Raw genomic sequence first — 14134 nt, forward strand, 5'->3', positions numbered from 1 at the left:
GCTTTTATTCTTATTCTTGGTTAGTTTGCGTATTTCAGCTTGAGTTATGCTGGCCACGTTTCAAACGTCCATGGTCAAAACAAGATGGTCATAAGACAAATGGGGGGGGGGGGGGGGGTCAAAGTGTTGGTGGGGTCCAGTCACTGATCTGAATATATTACTGGATAGCCGATAGCCCATACCCGTGCTTGTCGTTGAAGCAGGGCGGCCATCTTACTCCTCCCATCTCCCGAGCAGACTACTATACATATAAACTACACAAATACGTACAGATTAGACATATACAGAAAAGTGGATGGTATGTGCTTTTTTGAAGACTCTCGCTCAGTTTCTTAGACTCCAATATTAGATTTGGCAGAGGCATATTTGATTGAATTAGTTATAATTCTTTAAAAAATGTTTCTTCCTGTGAACATCATTAAGCATATAATTTATACATGTATTAAAAGCAAGTTGTAGAATATCTGAAGTCCTCTATATGTTTAACAAATTTAAAACATCATAAATCGTGCTGTTTCTAAGTAATGTCTCAAATGTTCTCCAATTTCGATACTGTAAATGTATGCTGAGAAACGTTTCTTGGGAGGAGCAATGTGGCGACCTCGTGGTGTCTTGGCCTATCGCAAGCGTTCCGAACTAAATTTGGCAAGAGGTCGACTAACCCGATCAGCCCAATTGACCAGGGTCCGGACATGAAAAACACCCAACCGCAATAACCCCCCCAATACATCGTGATAATTATCGTCTCGTGAGCTTCGTATCGTGATAATATCGTATCATGATGTTTGGATATCGTTACATCCCTAATTCGCATAGGGGTGTACTCACTTTTATTGCCAGGGGTTTAGCTATCAATGGCTGTGTTTTATGTTATTTTGATAGAACAATAAATTTACATGAGCTGTACACTTGACTACATACAAAGTGTCATTTCTTCAATGTTGTCCCATGAAAAGATGTAATTAAATATTTGCAGAAATGTAAGGAGTGAGATACTGTCGTCTAAAACTATCCTAAGATGAGTTGCATTCTTAATTCGAAAGGTCAAAAGATCAAGTGACACTTTTTAGTGACAGAATTTGCTTATGTTAGCCTGGAGACACAAACTGGAGATTTATTTTAGGTATGTACATAGAAAGGTGAACACTCAAAACCGACATGTGTAAGTAATATCACAAATAAAAATGAAAGTCCCAAATGAACAGTCTTGTTCAGGCAAGTCTTCAGTAATTTAAAGGACACAAATGAACGACATTTAAAATTCTTAAAATGGAAACGACACATTGCTCTCCGCTCTATAACTTGTAGCCCAGTCCAGATCTGCTGATGTGGCAGAAGAGTGTCATGGCGAAACACATCCCCAAGACCTGCCAACAAAAATGACGTGAACATTAATCAGCAGATGTTTAAGATACAATAAAAGTATAATAGATGAAAGTGGGTAGGAGGAAGTACAGACAAATCTAGTCCTACCCTTATTTGCTTACCTCAATAATGCAGAGGACAATAATAGAAATCCCAGTGTTGAGGAAGTTTTCTTCAAACCAGCTTCTCATCTTGTCCAAACAGCCCTGCAAAACCCAAAGCGGACTATTTCAGGTTTACAGCTTCTTCTGAGTCCTCGTCTCTGGAACAGTCTGCTGGAGGGCCTCAGGGCCATGATTTTAAGAGCAGGCCCAAGACCTACCTTATTAACTCATTTGCTCCCAATAACGTATAAATATGTTTTTTTTTTAAATGTTCTAAGTGTCCCAAAGACGTATTTATATGTTTTTTGTTTTTTTATGCTAGAGCATACAGAAGGCTTTGATGCAGCCTCTCAACTGCAAAGAACGGTTGCAGAAATGGTAGTTATTACACAAACGGCCAGCAGGTGGCAGCAGAGCAAAGGATATCAACCAGGGCCATCTCGGAAAAAAAAGCTCAATTACTTACAATTTTGAATATATTTGTGAAAACTGATGAAACTTAGCTCTCTTCTAATGCTAATTGCTGCAAAACGGAAACAGATATAAACATACTTTTTTTTCCCTGATGAAAGAAGAGACTTTAATCTTTCTTTTGATAGGTTCCATGCTTTTATAGCAAAAGAACACAATATTCTGTGAGCCTTGCAAAATCAGTCAAAATCCAGTAAAACAGCCGGGAGCGAACTGGACTGCTTCTGTGAAAATGGCTGGGAGTGAATGAGTTAAAGTGATACTTCACTTATTTAGCCCATTATATCAATAAAAAGTTCATATTTTGCCTATAAAAAATGTGATATTTTAATTATTTTTCATATATATTTCATACCTTTAAAACATTTTGCAACTTGCTGTCGACTGAGAATGACATCACAAGGACTCAGGTAACCAATCACAACTCACCTGTTTTCTAGGTTTGGTCATATGGCATTCACAAGCTGAGCGATGATTGGTTACCTGAGTCCTTGTGATGTCATTTTCAGTCGACAGCAAGTTGCAAAATGTGTTTTTTTTTTAAAGGTACTAATTGTACATGAAAAAGAATGAAAATATAAAATTTATTAGAGGCAAAATATTACTGTTTGACTGCCGAAAATGGCTAAATAAGTAAAGTATCACTTTCATTTAAGCTTTAGTGGCTAATCTATTTTTTTGTTATATTTGTATGTATCTATTCCTGATTTGATGTTACATATCATGAAGGAGGAGCATGGGGTAACTACAACCACGGTCAAGTTTCTGACCTTGCGCGGCGGGTTTTGAGTTACAACCTTTGTATGAAAGCGCTTCTCTAAATAAAGGATTGATTGATATTTGGACTTGACCGAGTTCTCATGCTGAACTTGTCCCATGGTGATGCGTCGGCCTACTGTACCGTTGATCTGTACTTTGGGATCTGTGAGCCAGTGCAGTCGTTTAAGCAGCAGGAAACCGGCACGTTATCTCCCCAGTCTGACGCGTTGTGCACCCCGCAACAATCAAACTGGAACAGAACGGTCAATTGTGCGTTAATTCGATATGTCAGTGGTTATAAAAATATTTGTCCCTTAAAAAAAAGGGGGCAGAGTACTCAGTACCACCTTCATTAACATATATATATATATATATATGGTTAGCATATGCATATGTCATGTTACATGTATTAGCCACTGTAATACTAGATTGAGCAATCATCATTCTGTTCATATGTATTGCACTTGGAATTTAAAAATGTTACCGAAATAATAAGTTCCCCAAATTGTTCTTGATTAAATGCACCTGTATTTAGCTTAAAAAGGTCAAATTCAACTGAAATACTTGGGTAGTGATTCTCTTGTGGCCCACTAGAAGGAGCCGGTGCACAACTAGTGGTATGCATTCCACACTTTGAGATACGAGGGACTTTCAGAAAAGTTCCAACACTGACGTCACAAAAAGATATGTCAAATCAAAATGCCAAGTTGCTCCCTTTGAAGTCATCCCCCTGGAATGTGATGCACTTTCCCCAGTCACATCTTCATCCACCCCTGGAACGATTCTTCCGGTTTCCTCCGCAGTTCCATCATCACGGCCATCTTGATTGTAGGGATGTAACGATATCCAAATGTTACGATACGATATTATCACGATATGGAGCTAATGATACGATAATTATCACAATATTGTGGGGAGGTTGGCGATATTCAAAAAAAGGTCACAATATTGTAAAAAAAAAAAAAAGCTTATACTAAAAAAAAAAGCACAAAAATGTGCTTTTGTACATAACAATGTTATGTTATTATTATTATTATGTTATGTTGTTAACGCACGCACACATTGAGTTCCTTCACATATTGACTTGCCTAACGTGCATATTACGTTCCCCTTCTTATGTATTCATATTAGTGTAGATTTTCAACACAGAAGGGCCAAAACAGCCCTAATGAAAATTAAACTGCACTAAAAAACTAGCCACCAGAGGGTGCTAGAACTGCACAAATGGTGTTGCATTTAAATATTGTGAACATGACGACGACGATATTGTGGCAGTTTTAATATCATAATATCACAAAATCTCCATTATCGTTATATCCCTACTTGATTGTTGTCCAACTCTTCAAACCGGGTCCCCTTTATGATCCCTTTGATCTTGGTAAAGAGTTATAAAATCAAATGGGGCGGAGCCAGATTGGGCAAATTGGGAGGCTGTTCCAACAGAGCGATGTTCTTCTCGACCAGGAAGGGAATTGTGAGCATTTCTTCTTCTCACTCACTGAAGGAAGCAAATGCTCCAAGATCCGTTTGTTGACGTGCTTTTTGAGGGGGAACACTCATGCTTTGCATTTGTATTTGAAATATCTTTAGTGGTACAAGTCTCGGAACTTCTCTGACACAGCTTGCATGTCATTACTTGGTCCGATCTGTTGTCTCACCGTTTTCTGAACCAGATCCCACTCGCTGCGGAACACATCTGTGTGGTTCCCTTTTGCTTCCTTCAAACCTTTGTTCAGATCACTCTCCACCCAATCAGCAATCTAATGAGGTGAAATGTACGTTATCGGCATAAACACTTGATGACACAAAATAGTGAAGTTAGAATGTGCCCCGGGCGTGGCCTGACGTCATGTTCGTAGAGGAGAAGCAAGCACGCAGCAGTCAGCTCCACCACCAGCAGGAAGAACAGCATCAGGAAGAACTGACGGCAAAAAAAACAAAAAAAAACACGTTTTAATATCACTCTTTCAACTGCTTACATTTGCATGAAAGGAACACATGGCAAGTTTGTGATGGATAACTTGTGCAAATTCTGCTTTTGCAATTGGCCCGATCCTATTGATGTTGACGAATGTGTGTGACACAAAGGACCGGAATGAGCAGCGGTATCCAAACGCACCGGCAGAGATGGGTTCCTTTAACGCCACTAATTTTTTTCAACGCGCGATTAATGACTGCCCCTTAACTTGGGGGAATTCCAGTCGCAACGTAGCAGACATGTCCTCGTCAAAATTTAGTAGTAATAAATTTAATAATGCATATATTTGTGGAGATTGGGGTCAAGTTGTATTTTAAAACTTTAAAATGTGCAAAATTTCACAAGTTGCTTCATGTTATTAAAGATTAGAAGATAAAAAGAAAAATGCACTGAGCCGTCACCGTCTTACAGATGCAATTATGCCATCTAGTGGCAGAAAAAAAAATGAGCTTGACACAAAATCATATCTCAACTCAAGTTTATTTATATCACGTTTGTTTTTTTAAAGTAAAGTACATATTTCAAATTTTATGAATTATTATGCAATTACAATGACTAAAAGATGCAGCCATATTTCTATTAGTACAACATTTGTTTCCACTTTTTTTTCACAGGAGTATGAAAACTTTGGAAAAAAAACAACAACTTTATTATATATTAATTGCACATTTAGAACAGATATAAAATTTGCGATTAAAGTTCAAATTTTAAAAATTAATAATTTTTATTCGCCTGACACCCCTATATATATATATATATATATATATATATATATATATATAGTATTTATATATATATAGTATTTATATATATAGTATTTATATAATTCTAAGAATTATAATTAGTGTTATAATTATATTTATAATTTTATTCATATTATATTAATATATATTAATTTTATCGGAATACCCAAATATTTGCAAGAACCATTTTTCATCTTCAAATTTCATATTTCAAAGCTCATTTGTAAGTTCATTCATCCCATTTAAAAGAGCATAAGTGAAAATGTGTAGTGATATTAGCGTCATATATATATATATATATATATATATATATATATATATATATATATATATATATATATATATATATATATATATATAGTCATAATTTTAAAAAGTGCTGTACGTGTGTGGTACCGTCATTAGGAGGCAGCGGTTCTCTTTCAGCGCTCCCAGGAAACCCAGGAAGGAAACACATGAGATGATGATTCCGCTGATCAGCAACATGTTGGCCAAATTCAAGTTGGCCAGTGTAGGTGTGAGCGAGTGAGTCACTTTGAAGTTCACCATCATAAACACGCCGAAGCCCAGCACGGCAACGCCACACATCTGACACCGCAGAAAAATCACTTCAATAGGGAATACATATTCAATTGAAATGCTTTCTCGCCTGTACTCACATCAATCATTTTGAATGCTCAATGTGCCTGCACTAGTCTAAGTACGGCATTCTTTATTATGTGACTGCTGCGAAGCAGTCACATATTAGTATCCATCCAGGAAAAGCGTTTATTATTATTATTATTATGTGACTGCTGCGAAGCAGTCACATATTAGTATCCATCCAGGAAAAGCGTTTATTATTATTATTATTATTATTATGTCTTATTCTTCACATTTTTTCAGACGAAATGCGGGTCGTACCGTAGAACGTACCGGCACAAGTGAGGTATCAAAAGATGCGTCTCGATTTGACTCGGCGGGGTACCATTTTTTTTCGGAATTTCGAGTTACCATGGCGACGCAATTCCCCAAAAACCCCCCCAAAAAGTCCCATAGGAATGAATGGAGAAGGGGAAAAAACCTCCACAAATTTAACACCTTTTTCGAAGCCACGCTGCGCGCACATACATTGACCGACCGAGACGATTTTTAGCTCATTTTGTTGCAATTTTTCCCATCTTTAGCTCTGTGTTGAAATTTTTTTTAAGAAATGTAAGCGCTCCCTCCTGTGCGGGTTCAAAGACAGGGTGTGAAATGAAGAAAAAGAGGCTCTTTCCATTAGTGTGTATTGCGTTTGCTAGAGTGGAGCAATCAGCGCTAGAGTGGAGAGACAAAAAAAATTCTTTCCAAAAATTTCACTTCAACTCGTCACCGTGGCCACAATATTTGCTCAGTAAACATCAAATTTGGATATTTTGTAGTCACAAGGGTCTTCTTTCTGACAAACCCACTTTTGTGCGGCAAAGGTGTCATTTAGTACCTTTTATTTGACTTGAAGCGAGGGGAAGTCGCACTTTTTCGCCCATTGAGCCCCATGTTATTTTCGCCGCCTTTTTTTGTCATTTTTTTTCAAAGTCACACGTTTTCAACCTGCTCTAATTTGGTCATTTTTTATCCGATTTAAAAGATGAGAACATGCTTGCGTTCCCCAAAGCCTTGCCGTTCTAACGGGGCATTTCTGAAATCTGTATCTTAAACCGTTCAGTCGTGAGAGCCTTTTGTTCGAGGTGTGCGCTTTCTCATAGAACTCAATTGAAGCAAGCAAAATGTTCGCCCACCTGGTACTTAGGAAATGTGTGTGCGTGAATGCGCATATTTGTTAAAGTGACAGTAACCCATTTTCAGTTTAGTGATTATGGCTTAACTTCCACATTTCTTGATCAATTAAAACCATTCGAATTTTAAACTCTTCAGATCATTCCCTATTTTCGCTTAATAAAAAAAAATCAAAGCACAATATAATATTTTTGTTTATGAAATGTAATGTAATGAACTGCTATTTAAATGGTGCTTTTTGAGCTATTCTGCCCACTCTCTCACTTCTGCACAGCAACTGCCTCAGCCAATCAGAGCTGCTTGTTGTCATCCACGCCTGGAATTTCCCCACCACCGCCCACACACAGTGGCGGCCATCTTGGCCAGGGATTCTCACATTACTGTCCATACAGAGCGGCGGCCATCTTGGCCAGGGATTCTCACACTACTGTCCATACAGAGCGGCGGCCATCTTGGCCAGGGATTCTCACACTACTGCCCATACAGAGCGGCGGCCATCTTGGACAGGGATTCTCACACTACTGCCCACACAGAGTGGCGGCCATCTTGGCCAATTGTTGAGGTGCACCCAGGATTCTCGGCCTCTGCCCACATGGAGCGGCGGCCATTTTGGTCAATTGATTAGCTAGGCCAGGGACTTCAGCACCACTGCACACACACAGAGTGGCGGCCATCTTGTCCAATTGTTGAGGTGCACCCAGGATTCTCGGCCCCTGAGTGGCGGCCATCTTGGCCAATTGAGTAGGTATGACAGGGATTGACCTAATTTCAACAGGAAGTGACCCAGACAGACCTAAATTCAACAGGAAGTGACTTAATTTCAGTAGGAAATGACCTAAAAATGACCTGATATCAACAGGAAGTGACTTAATTTGAACAGGAAGTGACCTAATTTCAACAGGAAGTGACCCAGGACTGACCTAAAATCTACAGGAAGTGACCCGATTTCAACAGGAAGTGACCTAATATCAACAGGAAGTGACCCGACTTCAACAGGAAGTGACCTGTTTCACCAGGAAGTGAGCATGCTAGTGCTAAGTTAGCATGCTAATGTTAGCTGAGCATGCTAATGTTACGTTAGCATGCTAATGCTACGTTAGCATGCTAATGCTACGTTAGCATGCTAATGTTACGTTAGCATGCTAATGCTAATGCTACGTTAGCATGCTAATGTTACGTTAGCATGCTAATGCTAAGTTTTTTTTTTATTTAGTTTTTTTTTATTTATTTTTTTATTTTTATTTTTTTTAATTTTTTTTTTTTTCTTTTTTTTTTTTTTTTTTAATTTTTTTTTTTTTCCTAATGCTAAGTTTGGCATGCTAATGCTACATTAGCATGCTAATGCTAAGTTAGCATGTTAATGCTAATGCTACGTTAGCATGCTAATGTTACGTTAGCATGCTAATGCTAAGTTTTTTTTTTATTTTTTTTTTTTTTTATTTTTTTTTTTTTTTTATTTTATTTTTTTTATTTATTTATTTTTTTCTTTTTTTCTTTTTTTTTTAATTTTTTTTTTTTTTCCTAATGCTAAGTTTAGCATGCTAATGCTACGTTAGCATGCTAATGCTAAGTTACCATGTTAATGCTAATGCTAAGTTAGCATGCTAATGCTAAGTTAGCATGCTAATGCTAATGTTAGCTTAGCATGCTAATGCTCATGCTAAGTTAGCACGCTAATGCTAATGTTAGCTTAGCATGCTAATCCTCCTGCAAAGTTAACGTGTAGGAAGTGACCCAGACTGCATTCGGCTTTCCGCCTTGCAAGAGTCAGCAGTCACATCCAAAATTTCCACGGGAAATTTTTTTTTTCTAGTTATGTGACTGCTGCAAAGCAGTCACATATTAGTATCCATCCAGGAAAAGCGTTTATTATTATTATTTTTATTATTACGTCTTATTCTTCACATTTTTTCAGACGAAATACGGGTCGTACCGTAGAACCTACCGGCACAAGTGAGGTGTCAAAAGATGCGTCTCGATTTGACTCGGCGGGGTACCATTTTTTTTCGGAATTTCGAGTTACCATGGCGACGCAATTCCCCAAAAACCCCCCCAAAAAGTCCCATAGGAATGAATGGAGAAGGGGGGAAATTTAACACCTTTTTCGAAGCCACGCTGCGCGCACATACATTGACCGACCGAGACGATTTTTAGCTCATTTTGTTGCAATTTTTCCCATCTTTAGCTCTGTGTTGAAATTCTTTTTAAGAACTGTAAGCGCTCCCTCCTGTGCGGGTTCAAAGACAGGGTGTGAAATGAAGAAAAAGAGGCTCTTTACATTAGTGTGTATTGCGTTTGCTAGAGTGGAGCAATCAGCGCTAGAGTGGAGAGACAAAAAAAATTCTTTAGAAAAATTTCACTTCAACTCGTCACCGTGGCCACAATATTTGCTCAGTAAACCTCACATTTGGATATTTTGTAGTCACAAGGGTCTTCTTTCTGACAAACCCACTTTTGTGCGGCTAAGGTGTCATTTAGTACCTTTTATTTGACTTGAAGCGAGGGGAAGTCGCACTTTTTCGCCCATTGAGCCCCATGTTATTTTCGCCGCCTTTTTTTGTCATTTTTTTTAAAAGTCACACGTTTTCAACCTGCTCTAATTTGGTCATTTTTTATCCGATTTAAAAAATGAGAACATGCTTGCGTTCCCCAAAGCCTTGCCGTTCTAACGGGGCATTTCTGAAATCTGTATCTTAAACCGTTCAGTCGTGAGAGCCTTTTGTTCGAGGTGTGCGCTTTCTCATAGAACTCAATTGAAGCAAGCAAAATGTTCGCCCACCTGGTACTTAGGAAATGTGTGTGCGTGAATGCGCATATTTGTTAAAGTGACAGTAACCCATTTTCAGTTTAGTGATTATGGCTTAACTTCCACATTTCTTGATCAATTAAAACCATTCGAATTTTAAACTCTTCAGATCATTCCCTATTTTCGCTTAATAAAAAAAAATCAAAGCACAATATAATATTTTTGTTTATGAAATGTAATGTAATGAACTGCTATTTAAATGGTGCTTTTTGAGCTATTCTGCCCACTCTCTCACTTCTGCACAGCAACTGCCTCAGCCAATCAGAGCTGCTTGTTGTCATCCACGCCTGGAATTTCCCCACCACCGCCCACACACAGTGGCGGCCATCTTGGCCAATTGTTGAGGTGCACCCAGGATTCTCGGCCTCTGCCCACATGGAGCGGCGGCCATTTTGGTCAATTGATTAGCTAGGCCAGGGACTTCAGCACCACTGCACACACACAGAGTGGCGGCCATCTTGTCCAATTGTTGAGGTGCACCCAGGATTCTCGGCCCCTGAGTGGCGGCCATCTTGGCCAATTGATTAGGTATGACAGGGATTGACCTAATTTCAACAGGAAGTGACCCAGACAGACCTAAATTCAACAGGAAGTGACTTAATTTCAGTAGGAAATGACCTAAAATGACCTGATATCAACAGGAAGTGACTTAATTTGAACAGGAAGTGACCTAATTTCAACAGGAAGTGACCCAGACTGACCTAAAATCTACAGGAAGTGACCTAATATCAACAGGAAGTGACCCGACTTCAACAGGAAGTGACCTGATTTCACCAGGAAGTGAGCATGCTAGTGCTAAGTTAGCATGCTAATGTTAGCTGAGCATGCTAATGTTACGTTAGCATGCTAATGCTAAGTTTTTTTTTAATTTTTTATTTTTTTATTTTTTTTTATTATTTTTTTTTTAATTATAATTTTTTTTTTTAATTTTTCTTTTTTTAATTTTTTTTTTTTTTTAATTTTTTTTTTTTTAAATTTTTTTTTCCTAATGCTAAGTTTAGCATGCTAATGCTACGTTAGCATGCTAATGCTAAGTTAGCATGTTAATGCTAATGCTACGTTAGCATGCTAATGCTAATGTTAGCTTAGCATGCTAATGATCATGCTAAGTTAGCACGCTAATGCTAATGTTAGCTTAGCATGCTAATCCTCCTGCAAAGTTAACGTGTAGGAAGTGCCCCAGAGTGCGTTCGGCTTTCCGCCTTGCGAGAGTCAGCAGTCACATCCAAAATTTCCACGGGAAATTTTTTTTTTCTAGTTATGTGACTGCTGCGAAGCAGTCACATATTAGTATCCATCCAGGAAAAGCGTTTATTATTATTATTATTATGTGACTGCTGCGAAGCAGTCACATATTAGTATCCATCCAGGAAAAGCGTTTATTATTATTATGTGACTGCTGCGAAGCAGTCACATATTAGTATCCATCCAGGAAAAGCGTTTATTATTATTATTATTATGTCTTATTCTTCACATTTTTTCAGACGAAATGCGGGTCGTACCGTAGAACCTACCGGCACAAGTGAGGTGTCAAAAGATGCGTCTCGATTTGACTCGGCGGGGTACCATTTTTTTTCGGAATTTCGAGTTACCATGGCGACGCAATTCCCCAAAAACCCCCCCAAAAAGTCCCATAGGAATGAATGGAGAAGGGGGGAAATTTAACACCTTTTTCGAAGCCACGCTGCGCGCACATACATTGACCGACCGAGACGATTTTTAGCTCATTTTGTTGCAATTTTTCCCATCTTTAGCTCTGTGTTGAATTTTTTTTTAAGAAATGTAAGCGCTCCCTCCTGTGCGGGTTCAAAGACAGGGTGTGAAATGAAGAAAAAGAGGCTCTTTCCATTAGTGTGTATTGCGTTTGCTAGAGTGGAGCAATCAGCGCTAGAGTGGAGAGACAAAAAAAATTCTTTCGAAAAATTTCACTTCAACTCGTCACCGTGGCCACAATATTTGCTCAGTAAACATCACATTTGGATATTTTGTAGTCACAAGGGTCTTCTTTCTGACAAACCCACTTTTGTGCGGCTAAGGTGTCATTTAGTACCTTTTATTTGACTTGAAGCGAGGGGAAGTCGCACTTTTTCGCCCATTGAGCCCCATGTTATTTTCGCCGCCTTTTTTTGTCATTTTTTTAAAAAGTCACACGTTTTCAACCTGCTCTAATTTGGTCATTTTTTATCCGATTTAAAAAATGAGAACATGCTTGCGTTCCCCAAAGCCTTGCCGTTCTAACGGGGCATTTCTGAAATCTGTATCTTAAACCGTTCAGTCGTGAGAGCCTTTTGTTCGAGGTGTGCGCTTTCTCATAGAACTCAATTGAAGCAAGCAAAATGTTCGCCCACCTGGTACTTAGGAAATGTGTGTGCGTGAATGCGCATATTTGTTAAAGTGACAGTAACCCATTTTCAGTTTAGTGATTATGGCTTAACTTCCACATTTCTTGATCAATTAAAACCATTCGAATTTTAAACTCTTCAGATCATTCCCTATTTTCGCTTAATAAAAAAAAATCAAAGCACAATATAATATTTTTGTTTATGAAATGTAATGTAATGAACTGCTATTTAAATGGTGCTTTTTGAGCTATTCTGCCCACTCTCTCACTTCTGCACAGCAACTGCCTCAGCCAATCAGAGCTGCTTGTTGTCATCCACGCCTGGAATTTCCCCACCACCGCCCACACACAGTGGCGGCCATCTTGGCCAGGGATTCTCACACTACTGTCCATACAGAGCGGCGGCCATCTTGGCCAGGGATTCTCACACTACTGCCCATACAGAGCGGCGGCGATCTTGGCCAGGGATTCTCACACTACTGCCCACACAGATTGGCGGCCATCTTGGCCAATTGTTGAGGTGCACCCAGGATTCTCGGCCTCTGCCCACATGGAGCGGCGGCCATTTTGGTCAATTGATTAGCTAGGCCAGGGACTTCAGCACCACTGCACACACACAGAGTGGCGGCCATCTTGTCCAATTGTTGAGGTGCACCCAGGATTCTCGGCCCCTGAGTGGCGGCCATCTTGGCCAATTGATTAGGTATGACAGGGATTGACCTATTTTCAACAGGAAGTGACCCAGACAGACCTAAATTCAACAGGAAGTTACTTAATTTCAGTAGGAAATGACCTAAAAATGACCTGATATCAACAGGAAGTGACTTAATTTGAACAGGAAGTGACCTAATTTCAACAGGAAGTGACCCAGAACTGACCTAAAATCAACAGGAAGTGACCCGATTTCTACAGGAAGTGACCTAATATCAACAGGAAGTGACCCGACTTCAACAGGAAGTGACCTGATTTCACCAGGAAGTGAGCATGCTAGTGCTAAGTTAGCATGCTAATGTTAGCTGAGCATGCTAATGTTAAGTTAGCATGCTAATGCTAATGCTACATTAGCATGCTAATGTTACGTTAGCATGCTAATGCTAAGTTTTTTTTTTATTTTTTGTTTTTTGTTTTTTTTACTTTTTTTTTTTTTTTTTTTTTTTTTTTTACTTTTTTTTTTTTTTTTTTTCCTAATGCTAAGTTTAGCATGCTAATGCTACGTTAGCATGCTAATGCTAAGTTAGCATGTTAATGCTAATGCTAAGTTAGCATGCTAATGCTAAGTTAGCATGCTTATTCTAATGTTAGCTTAGCATGCTAATGATCATGCTAAGTTAGCACGCTAATGCTAATGTTAGCTTAGCATGCTAATCCTCCTGCAAAGTTAACGTGTAGGAAGTGACCCAGAGTGCATTCGGCTTTCCGCCTTGCGAGAGTCAGCAGTCACATCCAAAATTTCCACGGGAAATTTTTTTTTTCTAGTTATTATTATTATTATGTCTTATTCTTCACATTTTTTCAGACGAAATGCGGGTCGTACCGTAGAACGTACCGGCACAAGTGAGGTATCAAAAGATGCGTCTCGATTTGACTCGGCGGGGTACCATTTTTTTTCGGAATTTCGAGTTACCATGGCGACGCAATTCCCCAAAAAACCCCCCAAAAAGTCCCATAGGAATGAATGGAGAAGGGGAAAAAACCTCCACAAATTTAACACCTTTTTCGAAGCCACGCTGCGCGCACATACATTGACCGACCGAGACGATTTTTAGCTCATTTTGTTGCAATTTTTCCCATCTTTAGCTCTGTGTTGAA

At 38.9% G+C, this 14134-nt stretch overlaps 1 protein-coding gene across 1 annotated transcript in view; it reads right to left on the bottom strand.

Moving 5' to 3' along the window:
• Positions 1 to 1078: 1078 nt before the first annotated feature.
• LOC144018656 (leukocyte surface antigen CD53-like) overlaps positions 1079 to 14134 on the bottom strand; it is a 109151-nt gene continuing 96095 nt past the window's right edge. The window contains exons 3-8 of the mRNA XM_077521070.1: positions 5817 to 6008; positions 4546 to 4620; positions 4358 to 4459; positions 2842 to 2949; positions 1488 to 1571; positions 1079 to 1367 (exon numbers count right to left, since the gene is read on the bottom strand). Of these exons, the coding sequence (XP_077377196.1) occupies positions 1296 to 1367; positions 1488 to 1571; positions 2842 to 2949; positions 4358 to 4459; positions 4546 to 4620; positions 5817 to 6008 (633 nt within the window). The 3' untranslated portion in view covers positions 1079 to 1295. The remainder of the gene's footprint in view (positions 1368 to 1487; positions 1572 to 2841; positions 2950 to 4357; positions 4460 to 4545; positions 4621 to 5816; positions 6009 to 14134) is intronic.

This window comes from Festucalex cinctus, chromosome 5 (assembly GCF_051991245.1).
Source record: "Festucalex cinctus isolate MCC-2025b chromosome 5, RoL_Fcin_1.0, whole genome shotgun sequence".
NCBI lineage: Eukaryota > Metazoa > Chordata > Actinopteri > Syngnathiformes > Syngnathidae > Festucalex > Festucalex cinctus.